Here is a 23851-nt window from a genome sequence, read left to right as displayed (position 1 = left end):
TAATAAAATTATGCATTTTTACAAACAAAATCAGAATATATGAATTTGCAGTTTAACTGTTGCTTTATTGCACTAAATGTGAAGGGAAAAGGTGCAAATTGATGATTAGAAGCCAAACAGAGTACAAAAAACCATAATGAGATTACCTTATTTTAGTCATAACCATCTGATCTCAAACAATAATCTGTTCCCTGTAACTGTCTCAGCAATATCCTTAATGACAACAGCCTCTGTCTCTCTGGAAGATGATTTACCCAAAAACTAAGCTACTTTTATAAGGTGCAACAAGGTGTGACTCAGGAATCATATTCACATGTTCATGACAAAAGCTATTTTTATGCAACTTGACAATAGTGGGTGTTTCTTCATAGAGAGATGATCAGAAATAGAATTATGTAACATGATTTTTAATCAGTTTTCCACATTAACAATAAGTTAATGAGAACCATTTTGAATCTGTATTTAACTTTTAAATTACATGTAGTCCATTACTTCTTGATTTTAAAACTGACTCAGATTAATAGTGATATGATTTTCTGTACAATGTACATTAATGGACTACATTTAAAATTTCTGGAAAGCTGCTTTATGATGTCTATTGTTAGAACCTTTATCGAAATAAAATTGGATTGAATAAAAAAAATAGAAATGCATTTTAAAAAAGTTAATGTAAGAAAGTTATTTAATGTATATTATATACACACATTCCACAAATATGTAAAAATGATAACATCATGTTTATGTGAATATTAAAATATTGGAAATAAAATTTAAATGGTGACTTATGAAAATTAATTAAAATGCAACACATGAGAAATAAAATCTTAACAGTTAAAACTGGTAACCAAGAAAATACACTATATAGCCATAAATGTGTGGACACGATCATTACCCACATATGCTGCCTTTCCTCAAACTGTTGCCACAATGTATGAAGCACATAACTTCTGGGTCTGCTCCGGAGTCTCCATCCAGTGGAACATGTCTTATTCAGCTCTAGCGGGTTTAGTCACCTTGTTCGATGACAACCACTTCAACTGGCTTCTTTCGATTCAGAGGAGCAGCATCTCTATTCTGAGGCTCTCCCAGATTGTTTAACTCCTCACCTTATCTTAAAGATTAAGTCTGCAGAGAAAATGTCAGTTGTGCTGCCTGTACTTGGGACCTAATTCATTTGTTCAATACTCACAGCTAGTGACCACAGGTAAGGTGAAAATTCTTTGGGGAGACTCAAATTGTCTTTGTCTTTCAAAACTCCTCCCTAGCTAGACTTTTTGCTTGTTGAAATGTTTTCATGAATATTCCATTCTGGCTCTCCTATACCTCTTAACTGAATAATGTATTATTTCAAGCTTTTGAAATTATTTCAAGCTTTTTTGTTTTAATCTTGATGATTACGGCTTACAGCTCAAGGACATCAAAAATCCAGCATCTCAAAATATTAGAATAAAGAATTTATAATACAGAAATAGCGACCTGAGAAGAGCTCTAATCAGCTGATTAACTCAAAACACCTGCAAAGGTTTCCTGAGCCTTTAAAAAGAACTGGACCATTGCTCAGTGGTCCAAAGTCCTCTTTTCAGATGAAAGTAAATTTTGCATTTCATTTGGAAATCAAGGTCCCAGAGTCTGGAGGAAGAGTGGAGAGGAACAGAATCCAAGTTGCTTGAAGTCCAGTGTGAAGTTTCTACAGTCAGTGATGATTTGAGGTGCCATGTCATCAGCTGGTGTTGGTCCACTGTGTTTTCTCAAGTTGAGAGTCAATGCAGCATCTACCAGGAGATTTTAGAGCACTTCATGCTTCCATCTGCTGACGAGCTTTATGGAGATGCTGATTTCCTTTTCCAGCACTTGGACTTGGCACCTGCCAACAGTGGCAAAACTATTAGTAACTGGTTTGCTGACCATGGTATTACTGTGTTTGATTGAACAGCCGACTCGCCTGACCCGAACCCCATAGAGAATCTATGAGAGACACCAGACCGAACAATACAGATGAGCTGAAGACCGCTATCAAAGCAACCTGGTCTTTCAGAACACCTCAGCAGTGCCACAGGCTGATTGACTCCATGCCACGCCGCACTGATGCAGTAATTCCTGCAACCGGATTAAAGCCCCGACCGAGTATCAGCACATAAATTATCATATTTTTCAGAAGGTCAACATTTCTGTATTATAAATTCTTTATTCTAATATTTTGAGATATTGGATTTTTTATTTCCATGAGCTGTAATCCGTAATCATCAAGATTAAAACAAAAAAAAGGCTTGAAATATTTATCTTTGTGTAATAAATTTAGAATATATGAAAGTTCCAATTTTGAATCAAATTATGAAAAAAAAAAAATTGTCCATGATATTTAATTTTTTGAGATGCACCTGTATAGGCGATGAACTCACAAGATGGCTCCAAGTCACCATTTCAGGATAGATGTATGACCCGTTCACCCCAATACTCGCCTGAAGACACCCCCCCCCATCAGGCCTAGCTCATGGGGTGGGCCTTAGTAACCCTAATCCAGGCAGATTATACTTAGTCTTTTTTTTAATTTCATGGGGATCACATTTGTCTGACATCTTCATACCTGTTCAACAAGGTAGCCCTGTTTAGCTCTAAGCTCCTGGTGACCTAACCCTGAAGTTCAGGCAAGTACATAACCCCTTTACCTCAAAAAGGTCTCAATCCATGAGGGAAATCTAATTGTAAAAAAAAAAAAAAAAAAAAGACATTTGGATTGTTGGTCCATCAAATATTGCATGTTAACAGACTGTATTTTATATCCAGTGTAACTACTGTGATGCATTCAATAATTCATGACTAGTCAAATATGAAGATAACTACACATTGGTATATTTTGTTTAGAGATCTTTTTTTTTTCCCCTCAGCAGTTAAGATATTTACATGTTTCCCAGAAAAAAAACGTTAATAATTTACACTGATCCTGTTCAAAAGTTTACATCCCCCTGTAACAAGTCACATGACACCGGGGATAGGAAAATGGCTAATTGGGCACAATTTGGACATTTTCACTTAGGGGTGTACTCACTTTTGTTGCCAGCGGTTTAGACATTAATGGCTGTGTGTTGAGTTATTTTGAGGGGACGGCATATTTACCCTGTTACACAAGCTGTACACTCACTACTTTAAATTGCAGCAAAGTGTTATTTCTTCAGTGTTGTCACATGAAAAGAAAATATTGACAAATGTGAGGGGTGTACTCACTTTTGAAAGATACTGTATGTAATTATATATAAAATATATACATAATATTAATTATATTTGATGATGATGACCTGCCAACATAATTTTATTTGATGATGACCTTTGACCTAGACCTGTCAAAACCAATTAGTGATTTTTGGTAGCATACCAAAAATCTGAAAACCTTCTCTCTCTCTCTCCACTTTTACTCTTGGTTTCATTCCTGGCTTTGTTTCAGTATTAGACCCAACATTGCTTCCTAGCTTTTTTAGATTTTAATCCAATTCGTGCTGATTAGTGGAGGATCAGACTCTGATTCTTTAACAAAATGTGTGGTGTTCAATTGCATAGTTGAAAACCAAATCAAAGGAACACCAATCGTCAAATCACAAGATCAAAGCAAGTTGAAAGTATAGTCGTAATTAAAATAATTAGGCATGTTGTTAGTGATGTGTGAGTTCACCAATCCAGTATCACCAATAAGTAATTTTATCTCAGTAAGAAATATGCTCTGGTGCCACCCCTGCATGGTGTGGTGACAAAATGTATTGCAGGAGAATGTTGCTGAGGTGAAGGTTGTGTAAGTGCTGTCCAGCAAATAGGGTCAGGTTCCTTAGAGCATTTTTTCAGTAGACCTGGTCTGTTAAAGAGGTGCTGCTCTCCTGTCTAGAAATCTGTCTAACAATGTTAGCGCATGTATCTTTCCAAGACGAAGGTAAACATGCTAAAGCAACAAATGCATTCCTTACTACCCGAGAGTTGAGTATAAAGCATTGGAGTATAGTATAAAGCAGTTGAGTATAAAGTTAAGGAACATGTTCTGATCAGTAAACACAGCCTTAACCACTGAGCCATCACTGCCCCTGGGTAGGTGGTATTGCAAGTGGTGTACCTGTTGTAGTCAGGTACAAGTTTATATGTCTGTGAAGGGGATGTGATATATGGAGATTTCAATATGCAAAGTAAAGTGTTTCAGAGAAACTTGTGAAAAGAAGGCACTTATGTGTAGTTTGCTTGTGGAAAGACAGACGCAGGAGCATCTTTGATGGCAAAGACCATCAGAACAGCTATGTCTACAGAGGCATGAACCCCCACAACAATGTAGAGTAGGATTTGTACAGTTCTTTTTCTGGAAGATTCCATCACTGGCTAGAGGAGCTTTTTCAGTGGGAGACAGTTCAGTGTAAATAGTTCTTTGTCAAAGCCATGGGACAAAGGACACCATACACAACATAAATTAGAACTGAATACAGACTCTTAAAATCATGTTTTCTTTTCCTCCAGGTTTAATGGTATAGCAATTGAGGCTAATTTCGAATACATCTTTGTGGAAGGTGAAACCAAGAGGACACCAAGTGGATTTCTTTTTGAAATTCTCAAAATTAATGAGTTGTCGACCTTCACCACTCCTGCTGCTCAAACCGTATCCACTGTCCATGTAGTCCTGAGGCCCACCACTCTTGTTGTGGTTCAGACCAGGATGCTCTTCAATTCCTCCTGTCCTGTTCCCCTGGAGCAATCCAGACTCTTCTCAGTGCACAACTCACGAACCTCTCTGACTCTGTAAACAGGCTGAACTTCACCTATGAGAGTATGTTTTCTTTACTAATACATATTACAACTTTTCACATCATTGTCCTATCCATATTTGAGCTAAAACATTATTATGGACATTTGATTTGTTCCACAGAAATTTCAGAGACCTCCTATGCAGTCTTCTTCACATTGAGCATCAGTAACATCAGCATGTCTAAGAACCCTGACCTCAGGAATGACACCTACACCCAAGTGGAGAACATCATCAATAACGCTGTGAGTGTACATGACCAGGCACATATGAACATTCTAACAAATGTCTATAGATAGGGTGGGATTCAATTTCAGAGTTATGAATTAGTCCAAAAATTCACAGTGAACACAGGTGTATCTGAGACACAACACTCTCATAGCAGGGAATCGGCTAAAGATCCCAAACACTAGAAGGCAGGTGCAGACATAACAGCAGGGCAGAATCATGAATCAGTAATCAAATATAGGACTATAATGGGGGACTTAAAGGGTCAGGAATATCTACCCTACATATAAAACATGATGTCTATATTCTTCATATAAATTTTATTCTTAAAAGATGATGTTGAAAATTATTATTTTTTATCTATTTTGTAAAGGGCTTGAGAAAAGGGCTTGAGAAAAGGGCTTGAGAAAAGAAGGCACTTACGTGTAGTTTGCTTGTGGAAAGACAAACGCAGGAACATTGTTCACATTCAGAATAGTGTTCAGCTAATAAAGGGGGTAAAAATAAGTTTTAAATGAACATAGTCAAAATAAATATTATTTTACTGTGTAAAGAAATTTTGGGACAGAAAACAATGGCTTACACTTACCAGGCTGCTGACCTTGTTTTGTATTAAATCATATGTTCCGTTCCTCAGCTGAAGGTCCTTGGAGATGATCACATTGGTGATTTGAAATACAAATCTTATAACGCAGGAGCTGTTGCCAATTTCTGAAAAGAATATAATTAAATTATAAGTGAGACCTTCAGAGAAAATACATTATATTTAAAACATTTTTAATTACAATTTCAAGACTCACTTTCATAGATGACATTCTGTATGCTCACAGGATCACTCAGTGTTTGTATTACAAGTGATCGTGTTCTTCTGATCTTTGAGTCCAGCAGAGCATTAGCAGCATTGAGAACATCAGCCTCACTAGGTACTCTGCTCAAGTTCTTAAAAACTAGACGAATACGTATCAGGACATTCCCCAATCTGAAGTAGGAGGGAAAAAAACAAAATAATTAATAAAAGAAATCAAGAAAAAGAGGGAGATAAAGAAGAACACTTAGCCACTCATTAAATAAATAAAGTAAATAAGGGATAAGGAACATTGAGTAAAAATCAAAATAACATAATCTATCATGAATTTTAATTAGATGACATTCATCACACGGTGTGAGAACACAGATTAAAAATACATACTTGTGAATTTAATATCAGGACACTTACACAGGTGTAAGCTCATTCAGGAAGGCTGCTGGTGTTTTGGTGTCTCCATCTTGGAAGTAGTACTCCATATCACCATTAACCTGGTTTCCTGAACTCCTGTTACCAGTAGAAGAAATCACAAACATCACAATACAATTCACTTTACAATAATAATTACCAAACAGTATTTTGAGAGAGGAAAGAATACTGCTGTGAGCTTACGTGAAGAAAGAGCTCTGGGATTCAAATGGTTCTGCACCAGGTTCATTTAGAAGTGTGTTTAGCTGGAAACGGAAAGATAAATAATCAGATTCTCTGTGAGATATAAGAACATTCCATTGTTTGTGTAACCATTTTTTCTTTTACAAATAAAACAGTTTCAAAGATTTATAATTGAAGAATGTAGACATCATGTTTTATATGTAGGGTGGATATTCCTGAACCTTTATGTCCCCCATTATAGTCCTATATTTGATTACTGATTCATGATTCTGCCCTGCTGTTATGTCTGCACCTGCCTTCTAGGGTTTTGGATCTTTACCTGCTTCCCTGCTATGAGAGTGTTGTGTCTCAGATACACCTGTGTTCACTGTGAATCTTTGGACTAATTCATAACTCTGAAATTGAATCCCACCCTATCTATAGACATTTGTTAGAATGTTCATATGTTCTCCACTTGGGTGTAGGTGTCATTCCTGAGGTCAGGGTTCTTAGACATGCTGATGTTACTGATGCTGAATGTAATGTTAACTGCGTAGGCGGTGTTTGAAATTTCTGGGGGAAAAAATCAAATGTGCTTCAATAAGATTGATGGAGTTACAGATTTCATTAGAAAGGGACAATGAATTGTTCAGGTTTAAATGTATTGTGAGATAAGAAAGGAGAACGTACCCTCAACGGTGTAATTCAACACTTTTACAGGCTCGGTGAGGTTTGAGAGTGTAGAGTTCAGCAGAGCTTCGAGAGCACTAAGGACGGCAGTCTCATGGAGAACAGGAGAGGACGAGTTGAACACCAGCCTGGTTTGAACCACAGCTGATCCGTTGCTAGAGAAACACAATAAGTTCCAATTTATAATGCATCACAGATTTTAATGGAAATGTAAATCTTGCTTAAATATCCATTAAAGAAATTTCTCGTACATTGTGGATGGAGGTTCTGGAGAAGTCTGCACTGTAGCTGTAGTTGGAGTAATCCTTGTAGAGGATTCAACAACAGAATCATTTTTAGTGACGAAGTAATTTACAGGAAGATAAACAATTTCAGAATCATTAGAAAGAGAAATTACACACACTTTTATTGAGCAAGATTATCAAGTTGTGGTGAAACCTACCATTCCCAGTCTGATTGAGGGAGACTTTGAGATTGTATTCCATGTAACCAGTAACTTCATTCTCTGAACTCCTATTATGAAGAGAAAGCAATATTGTCACGATACAAATGACTTCACGATGAGAATTTCACAGAGAAATTTCAGAACTGCAGTCTTCTGCCTGAACTCACGTGAAGTTGGAGGTAGTGGGTTTTAATGGATCTGAACCAGAATTGTTTAGTAGTGTGTTTACCTGGAGAGAAAATTCAAGATATTTCATTTTTAATATTAATTGTCCTGACAAATGTAACTGCACAGCTGGCCAGAAGTTTTCAGTCTTTTTATTCTCATTGTGAGCCTATAAAAGTAAACTTGTGTATTTACACGGTCGGTAATGTTCCCGAGCTTTGGCAACCGCAACGGGGTCTCCGTCTGCAGTTAGTGTGGGTTTAAATTCCTCATATTTCCACAAAATGATTTTTGACCACACGCGCTCGTGGACTAATCATAGCTTAAGGATCAAAGCCTGGGTTGACGGAGTATGTTGATCGCCAGCGTCATGGTACCAGTAAAGCCTGATTGGATCGGATTGGTTTGTTTGTTCAGCTAGCTTCCCGGTACAGGCCCCTGGTCAGTGAAAACATTGAATATCTTTTCTTTGTACTTTTGTCAGCTAATAAAAGTTTCAACAGACTTGACAGATCACAGATTTTTTCTTTTTATTGCATTTTAGGAAAAATCCCAACTTTTATGGAAATGGGGTTGTAGTACTCGATAGAGTAGATAGAGTGAAAATCTTGGGTTATGAAATAAAACTTTACACGAGCACATGGAAATGGATTATTTCTCCACAGGGTGTAATGGAGGAAGTGACGCGTTACTCTTTCTCTGAGATACAGTCTGTAGTTACGTATACAAGTCAGCATATAACTTATTCCTTGTTAATTTAGTTTTAGGAGTTTATTTACACTATATATTTATTGATTTATTTGTTTATTTATCACACTCTTCTTTTCTCTGCAGTTTGATCTCAGAATCCCATTGATAACCAGTTGCTGTGACCAACACGACCGCTGCTATGACACGTGTGGACAGAAAAAGCGTGACTGCGATGAGAAGTTCCAGGTTTGCCTGAAGACCATTTGCAGGAACATTCTGAAGATGCCAGGGCTAGAGCAGAGTGTACAGGGTAAACACTGCCCAACATAGACAAATCATTTCAGAGGGAAAAGTTATGGTATAACATAATCGTAATCCATAATCAGTTTCATAACTCTGTAACTTTGAACACAAACTGTGTACATGCTCCTCTCGTGAGATTTGTTATTCACCATCATATAAATACAGAATGAAGCTTGAAACTTTCTTTATGAGAAGCCAATAAACTCCTCTAAAAATGGCCCTATCATAGCCTTATCCTACTCATTAGATACAGTCTCCCCTGAAAGTATTGCAACAGTAATGCCAGTGCCTTTGTTTTTTGCTATATATTGAAGACATCTGAGTTGAGATCAAAAGATGAATATGAGACGATAGATCAGAATTTCAGCTTTCATTTCCTGATAGATACATCGAGATGTTTTAAACAACTTAGAACATGGCACCTTTTGGTGGCAGAGTCGATTCTACAGAGTCGATTCTACAGAGTCGATTCTACAGAGTCGATTCTACAGAGTCGATTCCAAATCCAAGGACTGCATTCCAACGAGTCCGTTCCAAGAATCTGTTTCAAAGAGTCTATTCCACAGAAACGAGTCCACATCCAAAGAGTGTGGATTCTGGACAATGGATTCCAAAGAGAGTGATTTCAATAGTGCCGGTTCCATATAGAATCAATTCAAAAGAATCGATTCCTTCGAGTTCATTTCAGAGATTCCACAGATGTCATGTCAACTGAGTTACTTCCAAAGAGTCTATTCCACATATTGAAAATGATCTGTGTAGAAGCAAGTGAATAGATTTTTAACAATTACTTCAGTAAAGACTGAAGTAGTCATTGAGAAGTCATTGTCTCTTCATTGTTCACTGCCATGTTTGATTCTGTCCTAGAGACAGATTTTCACTGTTACTGTATATATCACTGTGACTGTTTTTGTGTCTCTATGAATCAGCGTGTGAATTAGGGGTGAGTCTGGTCTTCGATGCCATCGAGCACCTGGGCTGTAAACCCTACCTGGAGAGCCAGAGAGCTGCGTGTATCTGCCACTATGAGAAGAAAGCTGACCTCTGATGAAACTCCTGATGGCATTGAGGAACGTCTGAAGCGTCGAACCGTCGTTCTGGAAGTCCCTGATTTCACATCCATTGGTTAGAGTTCTACACAGAATGTCAGATACTTTAAGAAAATGTTCCTCGTATAACATGTTCTAACAACACGTCTTACTGTGGTTATTTCTTACTGCTCATATGGTTTAGGTCAATCTACAGCGAACTTACGTTACAGTTAAGTAGTGAACATGACTTTTGCATCTTTTGTGTGTGTAAGTAAATGTGAGTTTGTTCCTAGTGAAATCAGTTCTTCCATTGCACAAGGCACTGTGTTGGATAAATTCATTTTTAATGTATTTTTAGAAATGAGAAATGTTCACTATGCTCTTGTTTTCTGTTTTTGTTTAGTATGTATAGAGTTAATTGCAAACGTTTACATCCCTCATGCTTTTCTGGATGGGGGAAAGAAAAGAAAGTGTATACACGAGTTACAAAACGGTAAAAATGAGAAAATCAAGAAAAAAACCCCAAGGAAGTGATGAAGAAGGAGGTGTGTTGAGTTATAAAATGACATGGAAGCTTATAAAGAGTGAATACGTTTGATCGTTTGTATTTTTTACTATATAACTATATAACGCTATTTGTCTGTTTCCATTCTGTCATGGTGAAAAACATCTGTGAAACAAAATACACAAAAGATTCTGTTACTATAAATGAATCTCTTTATTTTATTTAATTTGGTCATAAAGGTCTGCAGATTTGTGTTTAACTGTAGGTGTAAAGTGATCGCTCTTGTGTGAGTGCAAATGTTAAAGAGAATACAGAACAATTTATTTTTATATTAGTTACAAAAACCAGTGTTTTTATATGAATGTGCGGGTTCTCACTGTAACAGTCTCCATAGATTCACTCTATAATGTTTTAGTTTTACTTTCAAGAGAGCTGTGTTTTTATTTTTTTTGTTTTTTTTAAATTAAGATTTAAATGGGATGAAATATTTAATTTCAGATAATGTAAATTCAGAAGACTCTGGTTTTGTATGGAATGGTGTAATTAATATGATATAATTAATTTGAACTATTTAATTAATGCAGATGTGTAGACTTTCTTTAATGATAAATGTATTATTCTTAACTCACCAAAAATTAAACATATATATTTGCACTCTAATTTTGATATTGCTTTTCCTTTACAGTGTTGTCTCTACCTCTTTCCCCTTTTTATTTATGCATTAACAATAACTAAGAGTATAACACAAAATTAAGAGAGAACTCTGGAAGGCAGCACATGTTTCTCCAAAATGTGTACATATCTTTCTGCATTAATGCTGCCCTCACAGATGTGCACTGACACGCCCCCATACCATGTGCACTGACACGCCCCCATACCATGACAGATGCTGGATTTTGGACCTGACGCTGATAACAGCTCGGATTGTCCTTTTCCTCTTTGGCCCGGAGAACACGGCGGCTGTTTTGTCCGGAAACTATTTGAAATGTCGACTCGTCGGACCACAAAACACGATTCCACTGTGCTACTGTCCATCTCAGATGGGACCGAGCCCAGAGAAGTGGGCGGAGCTTCTGGACAGTGTTGATTTGTTGCTTCTGCTTTGCATAGTAAAGCCTTAACTTGCATCTGTGGATGCAGCGGTGAATGGTGTCGAGTGACAAAGGTTTACCAAAGTATTCCCGAGCCCATGTCAGGATCTCATTACAGACTCATGACGGTTTTTAAGACAGTGACGTCTGAGGGATCGGAGATCACGCGCATTCAGAAGTGGTTTTCGGCCTCGCCCTTTACGCACCGAGATTTGACCGCATTCCTCGAATATTTAATTATATTGTGCACTGTAGAAGGTGAAACGCCCAAAATCCTACCGGTTTGTCTTTGGGGAATGTTCTTCTCAAGGTGTTGGATTATTCACTGACGCATCTGTTGCAGATCCGCGAGCCTTGATCCGTCCTTGCTCTCGAAGGACTCAACCTTTTTTGGAGGCTCCTGATATACATGATTAGACGATTGCCTCACCTGTTTCACGTCACCTTTTTATTTCAACTTCTCACATCGCTATTAGTCCTAAATTGCCCCTCCCACCTTTTTTGGAACGTGTTGCATGCATCAATTTCAAAATAAACATTTACCTTCAAAAAAAAAAACTATGCAGTTGATTAGAGAAAACATCTATATAATACCTTGTCTTTATAAGTTTTTTGTTTAAATACAAGTCAAAGTACATTTGCACATCACTCCTCTTTGTTTTTATTTGCATTTTCCATACTGTCCCAACTTTTTTGGAATTAGAGTTGTATAGTATAAGTAAATTATTAAAAATAATTATGTTATGAATTCAGTTTGATTCCATTTATTTGTATAGTACCTTTAACAATAGACACTGTCACAAAGCAGCTCTAATGTAATATATAGCCTATACTTACCGGCCACTTTATTAGGAACACCTGTACACCTGCTCATTCATCCAGTTCTGTCAGCTGAGCGGTGTATAAAATCATGCAGATACAGGTCAAAAACTTCAGTTAATGTTCATTTCAGACATCAGAATGAGGGAATAATGTGATTTCACGGACTTTAATCGTGGCATGGTTGTTGGTGCCAGTTCGAATATCTCAGAAACTGCTGATCTCTTGAGATTTTCACCCACAACAGTTTGTAGAGTTTACACCGAGTTGTGTGAAAAACGAAAAACATTCTCTGAGTGTCCGTTCTGTGTGTGGAAACACCTTGTTAAGGAGAGAGATCAGAGGACAGACTGGTTCGAGCTGACAGGAAGCCTCTGGTGACTCAAATGACCACTCTTTACAACCGCGGTGAGCAGAAAAGCATTCCGCTGAGGTGTTCATATTGATATTAATAATGAATCCATTAAGATTCATATTTAAGTTTATAACAAAAATATATCTTGTGTTTGTGGATGAAATGTAACACACATGAGTATTCATCTCTTTTTAAATGTAAGTTTGCAGAAATCCAGGAAGTATTTTATGAGACATAACCAAAACAAATGTTGAGTAAGTTTCAAGGCTACTGTCACAGAATACATATTTATCATCTATATTTATTTTAAAGAGGACAACAGTAGTCTTAAATATGTAAGTTTGATTAATTATATTGTGTGAAAGCTCTTTAACTTTGCTAGTTTACAATCTCATACAAGACAAGCCCTTGCAAGTTGCTCTGAATTTCCAAAGAAGAAACGCTTCACCTCAGGCGAACGAGGGAAACACGGAAGTAGTGCCTTTCCTTGATCGACATCTTCATGGTCCAATCAGAGCTTAGAATTATTATCATTTTAGCCAATCAAAGTGTGAGTGGGCGAGGCTTATGGCTGTCATTTAATGGTGTATTCAGCTTTCACAGGTTAAACGACGATGGCGAGTCAGAAGAAAGATCAAGTTGCAGGTAATAAAGTTTTTCGCTTTTTAAAAAAAAATCACTTTTTTTAATATATATATAAACGTTTTATTAAGTACTGTAAGTATCGTGCGTTATGTATATTGTTTAGTTTGCGCTCGTATTTACTTGTAAACTGAGGTTACTTTGGAAGGACATGCTTCCTTGTAGGAGTCGAGTTTATGAGTCGTCTCATAAACTCCTGAGTCATTTAATGACCTGCGCTGCTCTAATATACTATTATAGCTCACTAATTTCTAATATTAATCTCAAACCTGCTGAAATGTAGTGCATATATGCTGAATAGTCGTTGTACATTTGATTAGAGGTTTAGAAAAAGCTACGACGTACATATAGTTTGTTCATAAGGTGTTTTATTTACCGTGTGCAGCGTTCAAGTTCAGGATTGTTGTTGTTGTTAATGCTGGTGTTTATCATTGCAGGTGAGGTGGAGTTGGATCATGGCTCAGCACAACGTGTTACTCCTACAGGTTTGTTTCATTTTAAAGCACTCATGCACTACATGGTGTAACTCTTATGTCTTTATTAAGGAATAATACACAACGGGATGTAGTTGTAGTGTTTTAGATAAATAATCAACAAATTGGATTAAACATTTTCCTATAACAGTGCATTTCATGTATATTATTCCTCTTATTCCACAGCGAGATTACAGTTTAATTTACTAACGAATGACATTATTATTTATCCATTTATATTTACAGTTAGTGTTGTGGCACTTCAGCAAAACAAGTTAGTTCCTGCTCTCACTTACATTATAGCAAGTATAAACAGTCATTCCTTAATAATAGTTACTAAGTCCAAAAAAACAAAACAAAACAAAAAAAAAACCCACACACACATAGTTTGTCATGTCACTAAGAAAACAAAGTTACAACTTGACCTCTGACACTGGAGACTCCTTCCGTTAATGTTGAAAAAATGTCTCTTTACAGAAAAGGTCCATCATTTATCAACGATTAAACACACAACTTTTTCAATCGTTTATTATTAGCAGAGCGTCCGCTTTACGAGTCGCTGTGAACGAGCTGTTACTATAGAAACAATAACGTATTACAACGAGCGTATTAATATAAAACTCCACTATTGTCAAAGCTGCTGTTCTAGAAAATTAATCAACACCTTCTGACCAATCACAATCCAGAACTCTGCCACGCCGTGGAACAAATATTTATTGTCATGCAAATCTAGAGACACTGTAGAAACTGAAAGTAGAACAGGATTCAGTTTTTCAAGTACCAGTAATGAATCATAATGAATCTCAACAGACTTGATTGGGGATTTTCCCGCTTTCTTCCTGTTGGAATTTACTTCCTGTGCAGGATAAAATTCCTCAGTGCAGGATAAAATGATTTTCTGATCTACGTTTGAATGTGAACAAAGCAGACATGTCCTTCCTGAATAAGTACTTTTGAGGACATTTGTGTAAAGTGAGTTTTTTGCTCTGACTTTTGCTGCCAGGTCACTGCAACTCGGTGCAACCTGTAGGTTAATAAACAACAGGGGTGTGGCCTGGGCGTGTCTTCTATCTCTGAGTGATCAGAGTCCTGAACAGCGTCTAATTTCAGTTTCTACAAAGTGCGTTTATGTTTGCACGACTCTCCACAGCGCTGTAACGATTTCTCCCACAGTTATTGATGGCAGTAACGCGTCATCACATCACACTGTTGTGTTTAATACTTTACATCATGCCCCGGAAGAAATTTCAGTTATATTTGTAAAACAAATGTTGCACATTGTATGTTCAGGGCAGGAAGGAGGCCAGACAGAGATGGACGCTAGATATCGAAGGTGAGATTATGGGGGACAACAATCATGCTGAATTTATTATAATTTATAAGTTAAGCGTTTCAGTTGTGCTGAACAACCCCCCCCCCCCCCCCCTTCCCCACAGTGCCTGCAACATCGACCCAAATGAGGAGTACAACATGAAGCACAAACGCAGAGGTCTGGCGCTCATCTTTAACCAGGAGAACTTTTACTGGCAACTCAGGCTTCACTCTCGAAATGGATCCACGGCAGACAGGGACAACCTCAAAAAGAGGTGCGCTGCATAACGCCCACTCTAATACACACCTTAACATAGGTTCATAATGCACAGTGTAACCGACACACTGCAACCTGCACCGTAACACACACCATAATGCACAAGGTGAGACACACTGTAATGCACATCGTCTTGCGACCTGATGGACACCCCTGCCACTGCTGCTCACATTCCACGCAATTTTTCACTAACGTTTCCCTAGCTAACGCTTGAAACCCAGACCGATTTGTCGGCACTGTCGGTATTCGTGAGCATCCCCGTGCACACACCTCTCCTTCACCAAACGTGCATTTCACAATGCCTCCCCTCAAACCAAGCACTGCTGAATTGAAGTCTGGTTACAGCCCGAATCCACCGGTTAGAGGAGGAGAGGAGACGGACGCAGGAGAAGAGGGTGGGAGGGAAAGCACGGGTTTTGGGGAAGGAGGGAGAGGGATACAAGGGCGAGAGAGAAGAAGAAGGAAGGGTACCACCTCGTCGAGCGTTACACGCACCATAATGAACACTGTAACACAGTGTTAGAGGGGTCTCTACATTCACAGGTTACATACTGCAGCTTTAATTTAGAGCTCTGTGTGATTTAAATGGTTCCCTATGATGAACATCAGGGCTGTGATTTTAAAAAACTTCTGACCCACGCTTTCAGGTTTGAGCAGCTGGAATTTGAGGTGAGGACTTACAATGATAAGAAACGGGAAGAGGTTCTGCACATCATCACTGAAGGTATGCACATGAATCCAGACCCCCCCCCCCCCCCCCCCCCACAGAACTGTACATCTTTCTCTACACTCACTTACCTGTGGTTTTGCTTTCGCGTTGACCGTGACCGTTGCCCCCCCCCCAGCTGCTAACGCTAATCACGCAGACGCTGACTGCTTCGTCTGCGTGTTCCTGAGCCATGGCGAAAACGGACACGTTTACGCCCAGGACGACAAGATCGAAGTCCAGGACATGACGTCTCTGTTCAGAGGAGACAAATGTCGGAGTCTGGTGGGGAAGCCAAAGATCTTCATCCTGCAGGTGAACAAAAAACTCCCGATGTCCAGTAGCTCAGAATGATTGCCCAAACCGAAATCATTTATACTAGGCTATCTAGAAGGACTGAATAAATTACCGTAAACTTTTATTGCTTGAATATCTCTAAAATTAAATGGAATATTTGCCCTATAATTAATTATGTTTCTATGACCGTGATCATCGCACCAATTTCTGGCTGGTTCGTCACTCTTGGCAGCGCCGTTATAGTTTTATTATAAACACCAAAACTTCATCTCAAATGATTGGACAAGTACCTCAGAGTAACTATGGTTAGCCATCGAGGACGGCTTAACTCAAGAGTTGGATCTTAACAGCGTTCTCTTCTTCGAAATGACCCTAGCAAGCTAAAGCAGACCTAGAAAACTAAAAGTAACCTGGTGGAATCTCACACAGACTGCTGTCAATCAGGCATGCTCATTAGAATATTAGGCCCCACCCACTAGGACAGTGTTTAGATGGGTTTTGCAGGTCTGTGAGCACATTTCTGGCTGGATGTGTACTGCAGTATATAAATGTGGTGTGATGTTAAGTATAACAGTATTAACATTAGCCTTATCATTTCTTTTTGTAATAAGTGTACAGTGACCGTGTATAAATGTCTATTTGGTGAATGGCAGGCGTGTCGTGGGGACAAACACGACGATCCGGTCACTCCCATGGACATGGTGGACAGCGAGCTGGTCAATGAGGTGGTAGTGGACGCCGGTGTGGTGCAAACGCTCCCTGCAGGAGCCGACTTCATCATGTGCTACTCAGTAGCTGAGGGTGAGTGCTGAAACACACGCCTTACGTCACTCGATCACAGCCATCACTTAAACCTTTATTATACGTATTCTACATTATAGGTGCAAACGATCGAATTAAATTAAACAAAGTGAACAGTGCGGGGTTTTTTTTATTATTATTATTATTATTATTATTATTTTTTAAAATTTATACACGTCTTTAAAGTAACGAACCGTGGAACATCAAAGCAATAAGTTTATAAACATTTGTTAAAAATGCTTGGGATCATACATCGAGACGTCAAAAAACCACACGGATGTAAACTTGTATATTAAAACTAAGACATCTGAACACACGTGTCTAAATCATACGTGATTAAGTTGTAATGCAAATTTCTGACATGAGATCGGCTTATTTGAACGGTCCTTTGAACATTTTCGACCTTTAATCCTGTTGGCCCAAGTCTAAAAGATGAATGCCGTTTCTAAGGGCAGGAGGTGAGTCAGGTTCAAACAGGATTTGTACTTTATGACCAAATCGTACCCCAGGTCAATGATTTATTTATTCTGGCCTGCACTGATTTGATCTTTTATTGTCAACCACGTGCACACGTTTTTAGTGCAGTATTTACTACGGTATGCCAGACATGTAAACCACACTGAGACCGGTCTGTCTGGTAAAACCACTACAGGCTTTAATGTCTTATTTCTAGTCCCCTATATAGACAATAGAACATAAACTTCCTCAATAGTCATGATTCTGAGCATCAAGGTTTATCCACTCCATCCATCCATTTTCTGCACCTCTTATCCTACATAGGATCGCGGGGAACCTGGAGCCTATCCCAGGGGCCTGGGGGCACAGGGCGGGGAACACCGGTGACGGGGTGTCCATCAGGTTTTATGCTATAGTGAATTTTGGTAGATTTGAGAGGAGTGGATTTGATTGGATTGGAGTGGATTCCCTCAAGAAAGGAGCTGGACCTCTACAGTAATATAGGGCAAAACAAGTGTAATAGGTAATATAACACATTGGCTGTGTGCTGATGTAGATATGGACTTCCCCTCCCTGCAGGTTTCTACTCCCACAGGGAGACCGTGAATGGTTCCTGGTTTGTTCAGGACCTGTGTGAGCTGCTGAAGCACTACGGCTCCACGCTGGAGTTCACCGAGCTGCTCACACTCATCAACCGCAAAGTGTCTCAGCGCAGTGTGGGGAACTGCAGAGACCTCTCGGCAATCGGCAAGAAACAGGTGCCCTGCTTCGCCTCTATGCTCACCAAGAAGCTCTACTTCAGGCCAAAGCGAGGAGATTATGTGTAGTCACTCTCATCCACACACACACACACACACAGATTCAGGGACTCTGATTTATCTTTAAGCCTTTCTGGAGTTTATTCAGCATGAGAGAGAGGTGTAGATGAACAGCCACAATGTTTACGAAAGCTTGCAGGGTTTACAAAAATTGAAATTATGGGAGATTTGCTTTCTTAAATCTGTACTAGGGAACCAGTGGGAATGAATTGTTATGGCAGGGAACCAATGGAAATACAGGGCTGTATCAAGGGACCAATGAAAGTAGAGGGTTATCTCAGAATTAATGAAAACAATGCTATTTTGGAAAACCAACTAAAATGGGTGGTTATGCCAGGTAACTAATAAGAAATGCAGGATAGATACACAGGATTCATGTCAGGAAATTAATAAATGATAAAGGGTTAGGTTGGGGAACCAATAAAAATTGTGCATTATCTCAGGTTTCCATGGAAAACGGATGATAGTTCGAAAACAGTCTTCATTTCTCTGAAAATGTAACCTTATATAGAACCATATATAAGGAAATCAGTAACCTGGGATTATATTAGGGAACCAATGAACATAGGCGACCAATGAAATGGGAGGGTTATCTAAAGGGGACCAATGAAATGGGAGGGTTATCTAAAGGGGACCAATGAAATGGGAGGGTTATCTAAAGGGGACCAATGAAATGGGAGGGTTATCTAAAGGGGACCAATGAAATGGGAGGGTTATCTAAAGGGGACCAATGAAAATGGACCAGTGTATCTAAAGGGGACCAATGAAAATTTGTGCTTAAATCATGAAACCAATGGTTGGGGAACAAATATAAATGGTGGAATATCTCAGGGATCCACTGAAAGTGTTTTTTTTTTTTTTTTGTTCTGTTTGTTTTTTTTTTAATATAAAAAGTGAACTAAATAAAGGAACCAGTAAAATTGAAGATTATGCCAGGCAACTGTCACGTCAAGGCAAGGGATATAAATAAAAACAAAGAGTTAAGTTTGAGAACCGATAACAGTAGATGTTTACCTCAGGGAACCACTTAAAACAAAACATTTTCAGCGGTCTGGGTCAGTCAAATTTCCATTGTTCTCCGCAGCAGAGCCTTTCCTTTCCTGCAGGTGCTGTGGCTTCTGTAATCGTTATTTAAAACCGGTCCAACAGTGCAGATAAGTGAACACACTTATTCGTTTCACTTCCCTCATCACACACTGTGAATTTCCCTGCCATCTGTGTTGTCGAGGTATGTGTACACAGGTGGAATTACAGCCGCTTCCTGTTAAACAAGTTGGGATTTTTGTGGCACCGAGATTTACTCGGACATGGGAGCAGGTGATTTCACAGAACGGAGACTTCATTTCTGCACAGCGATTCATTGTGCACATGCTTGTAGAACTGAGAAGTGAAGCAGAGTTCAGTCTGTCTGTACGTTTCAGATAGTAGCTGGTCTTTAAAAACGCATTTAAGGTACGTAAGAACTCCGTAACCACTGCTCAGCCTTTAAGGGTACCACAGGGAACAAAACTGTACCTGTACAACACCTTTTTTTGTGTGTGTGTGTGTGGTCACTGAACACACACACCTCAAACTACAGGTGATCCAGTCGTGTGAGCTTTTCCGTGTAGTCTGATAGATCTGATCTGATTTTTGCGCACGATATCAGAATAGAGCAATAAGGCTAGTAAAGTAAGTCTAACCTCTTAATACAGCCACAAGCGGCGATTTGCGGGGTCCAAACTCTCGTCGTAATTAGCATCCCCACTGACCGGTTCTTCCCAAGCTTCACCGAGCACTAGAGTCCGTACGTGAGCATCCTGTTTACGTTTCACGATGGTACTCCATGCTAACCCTGAGAACTGCCTGTGGAAAGTTAATTGGCTAATGTTAATGTAATGGCCAAATGTTATCTTCACCGGACTTCCAGCTCCTGAGGAACAGCTGTTTGAACTCAACCTGACAATCGGTCATGAGTTTCAGCTGTTTGAGTAAATTTAAACTTTAATTTAATGCAGTGTGGCAGCCATATTCTTACCGTTCTTGAAATGTATAGTCTGCTGAGTATTTTGTCACCAGTTTCTTGAAGATATGCAAAAAAAGGACCTCAGACTAGTTAGCAAAAGCTGTGGAATATCAAGCAAACGCCCTTAAATGGTTGCTAATCTCAACGTGGATTCCTAACGACTGGATTTCCTTTGGTGCTCGGACCCCTAATGAGACTCTCGATGTCGGTTCACACGCGTTTACACCGTGTGATCTGTTTCCTCAAGCATATTTCGGTTTTCTCTCCGGGTTGATTTATTGATTTCAGTTCACAATCTGAGATCAGATCACACTTTGCCACGCTGACCTCTTGTTTATAAGAAAAGGGAATTCCGTGTTTTCGTCTCTCGCTCGGTCTTGGTAATGAAACGTTTTATTCAGCAGCGTATACATTTTTATCAGTCGTACACCAGCGTTTAAAAGCTGTAGCAGAAATGTTTGTATTTTGCAGTCTAGATGTGGGTGGGATCAAAGACACAACGTCCAATCGGGCATCACGATATCCGAACATAACGGACGAAACACTACCAAAGTCTTAAAGGGGTCATGTGATGCGTCTTATTTTTTTTCAAAAGTCCATTTATTTTGTTTATTGGGTGTTTTTAGAGTAGTTTAAGACGCTTTGATGCTTAAAAACATTATTTTTCACATACTGCACATTTAATGCAGTACCTCTATTCCCAGGCTGCCTGAAACGCTCCGATTGAGTACGGGTTTCTCCAAAGCCCCTCCTTCCGAAAAGCCCAGAGTGCTCTGATTGGCCAAAAACCTCCGGCGTGCGTCGGAAATGTAACGCGCCTTAATATCTTCCAAGTCGTCCGAAGCAATTCTAAGCTTCTACGCATGACCGTTAATAACGCAGTGGGTTTTACCGTGTCTGTTCGAGCCCGAGTCGGATTCAGAAAATGCGGATGATCGAGCAGATCAATCGGAACCAACTTTGCAAGCGCGACTTGAACAGAACGTTTCGTCAGTCTCTTACGTTTCAGATACGATGTTATAAGGGTTTGATTTGGCTTGTGCAATCGACAGACACATTCCCACAGCTGAATATCAAAACTACAACACAATAACTTTAGCTAGCACGTTAGCAGACGTCTACAACTGAGCCCTGAGCCACAAAACTCCGCATTTGACCAGTCAATAGCAGATACGTCATAAATTCAAACGTACTTGCAGGTTCTGATTCAGAAACGCAAGATGGGAAAGTGGGAATCGCCCCATTTTTCTTACAAGGAGCCTTCGTGTATAGCCTGCGTTGTACTCCTCCAGGTTCAGGAAGCTGTCCTGTGTAAAAGACGCTGTGCTCAAGCAAACGTTCGGTGGTTCTGCTCAGGAACAGCGTTAATAAACAAACAGTAACCACTGATTCCTAATTTCATCCGTTTTCGGCAGGCCAAACGAAAACAAAGGGGTTTGGCTTTCGCATCGAAACACACCGCGTCTCCACGACACGCCCCTAACACAGTTCACCGAAGCCTCGCCTTCTTTCTTCGCGCCCGCCTTCGGGTGGGATTATGCTGATGTTTCAAATAGCGATGTAGACGTTTGCAGAAGTAACATCTGGACTTCAGTCGAGGCGTTTTAGGCGGGTCTGGAGCCGTGCTCTCTGTCCCATACAATAAATCCCTTTGTGGGAGATGATGAGCTTTGTAACTGCAGATCTTCTACATGCGCACACACATTAAAGGAGAAGGAAAACATCAAAGGACATCATATGACCCCGTTAATAGACGACCGTTATATAACCGTTTACAACATTTTCACCCGCTGGAGCCTATAAAACATTTTGTTTCTGTGGAAAGTCATATTGTTCGGTGTTTTGTTTTGTTTTTGGGTCTTGGAGTGGAACATTTTGTGAATCATAAATAAATAAATAATAATAAAAAAGGGGTTTTCTCTGACTAGACTATTTTACATTAACGTGGCTCAGTAGTATACATTTTATTTGATCTCACTGGATCTAATTTATAACAACAATCAGAAACAAAAAAAAACATTTTATTAAGGAAAAGGAGGAGAGATTAAACAACTGGTACAAAAAACAGATTTTATCGTCCGATCAGCTCCTCGTTCTGTGATTAGACAGTACAGTTGGTCTGGGTCATAAATGCACATGGGGTTCTTTTGTTTTTGTTTTTAAATATTCTGTTTGACATTAAATTTAGAGCAGATTTTTAGCTACATTTCCATGGGATCTGACCCGGCAGGGTTTCCTCCAACTTCATGTAGATTTAAAAGTGGCAGCCACATAGGGCTGACCAATCATGATTGAGGATCCAAGGTACTCTTGTCCACCTGCAAAGTTCTGACACTAGCTCTGTTTAAATATCCCATAGAGAGTCGTGTAGAAAGTTCAGTGGATAGTCCCATACATAGTTCAGTGTGTGTGTGTGCGTGTGTGTGTACCATAATTAGAAGAACATTAGAAGATAAAATGGGGAAATTATGCACAAAAGGTTATTTCTAGCAGTATCTAGGTTCTCTATAATGTACAATTATAGAGTAAAAGAAAGGAATATCATCTGGCAGAAGGTTTCCCCGCCTGACGGGACTCTCGGTGAGTAGCGGCTGAACTGTTACAGAATGAAAATATCATCATGTTAATTCCTCCACCCAGGTAGAGCGGTACCAGAGCTCTTTCTAGGCGATGAGCACGTAGCCCTGCTCTGCTATTGATCTTCATCAGATGAAAACACTTCACATTTACAGTTACAAGTACAAAATCTCCTGTGAATGTGTTAATAGGTGCCTTGTTGCATTTAAGACCCTGACCATCTCCACTGTTCACCACATTAACAAGCAAAAGGCACAAAACATAACTGGTCTAGATCTGAGCCCTGCTGAATACAATATGAAACGAGCTCAGGAAGTCCTGCGTCTCCTGGTCCTATTAAACACCTTACACTCCAATATCACTGTTTTAAGAGCAGGTAGAAAACACTACTACTGATGACTACTAATGTACCAGTCGTACCTTCAGAATCGAGCTGTTCTCAGAGCTGGTGATTTAACGCCAGCGTTTTCTATTTTTACGACACTAAACGTACACGAATTCAGCAGGTTTTGGAAATCCATGCCACGGCGCCTTGAAGCATAAAAAGCATTCGATTAGTCAAAGGAACGTTTCCGCTCAAAACAAGTCAAACTCCCGTGCAAACTAAAGCAGACGCCAGACTCCGAGCACCGCGGACCGTTCTGTTTAAGATGGTGTGTACGGGAACGTGAACACTTGCACCTTGCTGTTTTGTTTGTTTTTTTTTATTATCTGATTGTGTGTTCGTATCTGATTGATCTGTAACTGGTGGCTGGGTTTGATTTGATCCACAATGTTTTTAATTCATCTGGGATTATAGATGTGTATAAAAAAAACACGAGGAAAAATCCTGTGCTGCCGAGTGTGTGTTGTTTACTGTGTGTATTCTTGTTGTTTTGTAAACACCGACGTTTAGAAATAAATAATAGTGGAGGAAATCCGGCGTTAAATACGGGAACTCTGTTATTTTACACGACAGCAAATTTACCAACCATTACAATTTCTAATTTATTAAAGAATGAC

The 23851-nt window shown here is 39.2% G+C and overlaps 1 protein-coding gene and 1 long non-coding RNA gene across 3 annotated transcripts; one reads left to right on the top strand and one right to left on the bottom strand.

Moving 5' to 3' along the window:
• Window positions 1-664: 664 nt before the first annotated feature.
• Window positions 665-5707, bottom strand: LOC128632754 (uncharacterized). The gene is made up of 2 exons (XR_008396359.1): window positions 5586-5707; window positions 665-1864 (listed from the first exon to the last, which is right to left on the bottom strand). It is a non-coding gene; the product is annotated as an uncharacterized LOC128632754 (long non-coding RNA).
• Window positions 5708-13038: 7331 nt separating this feature from the next.
• Window positions 13039-23733, top strand: LOC108263800 (caspase-6). Of its 2 annotated transcripts, XM_053679917.1 has the most exons (9): window positions 13039-13131; window positions 13566-13613; window positions 13848-13875; window positions 14892-14934; window positions 15038-15187; window positions 15837-15913; window positions 16035-16210; window positions 16846-16993; window positions 18029-23733. In XM_053679917.1, exons 2-9 carry the CDS (start codon window positions 13584-13586, stop codon window positions 18274-18276), a joined length of 900 nt encoding a protein of 299 aa, XP_053535892.1. In that variant the 5' UTR covers window positions 13039-13131; window positions 13566-13583; the 3' UTR covers window positions 18277-23733. The 2 variants fall into 2 exon arrangements, with proteins under 2 accessions (XP_053535892.1, XP_017320446.1); XM_017464957.3 differs by lacking the exon at window positions 13848-13875 and having other exon boundaries at window positions 13041-13131.
• Window positions 23734-23851: the final 118 nt, after the last annotated feature.

The sequence above is a fragment of the Ictalurus punctatus genome, chromosome 3 (genome assembly GCF_001660625.3).
Source record: "Ictalurus punctatus breed USDA103 chromosome 3, Coco_2.0, whole genome shotgun sequence".
In the NCBI taxonomy this organism is placed as follows: domain Eukaryota; kingdom Metazoa; phylum Chordata; class Actinopteri; order Siluriformes; family Ictaluridae; genus Ictalurus; species Ictalurus punctatus.
The sequence above is the reverse complement of the archived record's forward strand: the minus strand, read 5'-3'. Positions and strand labels throughout refer to the sequence as shown.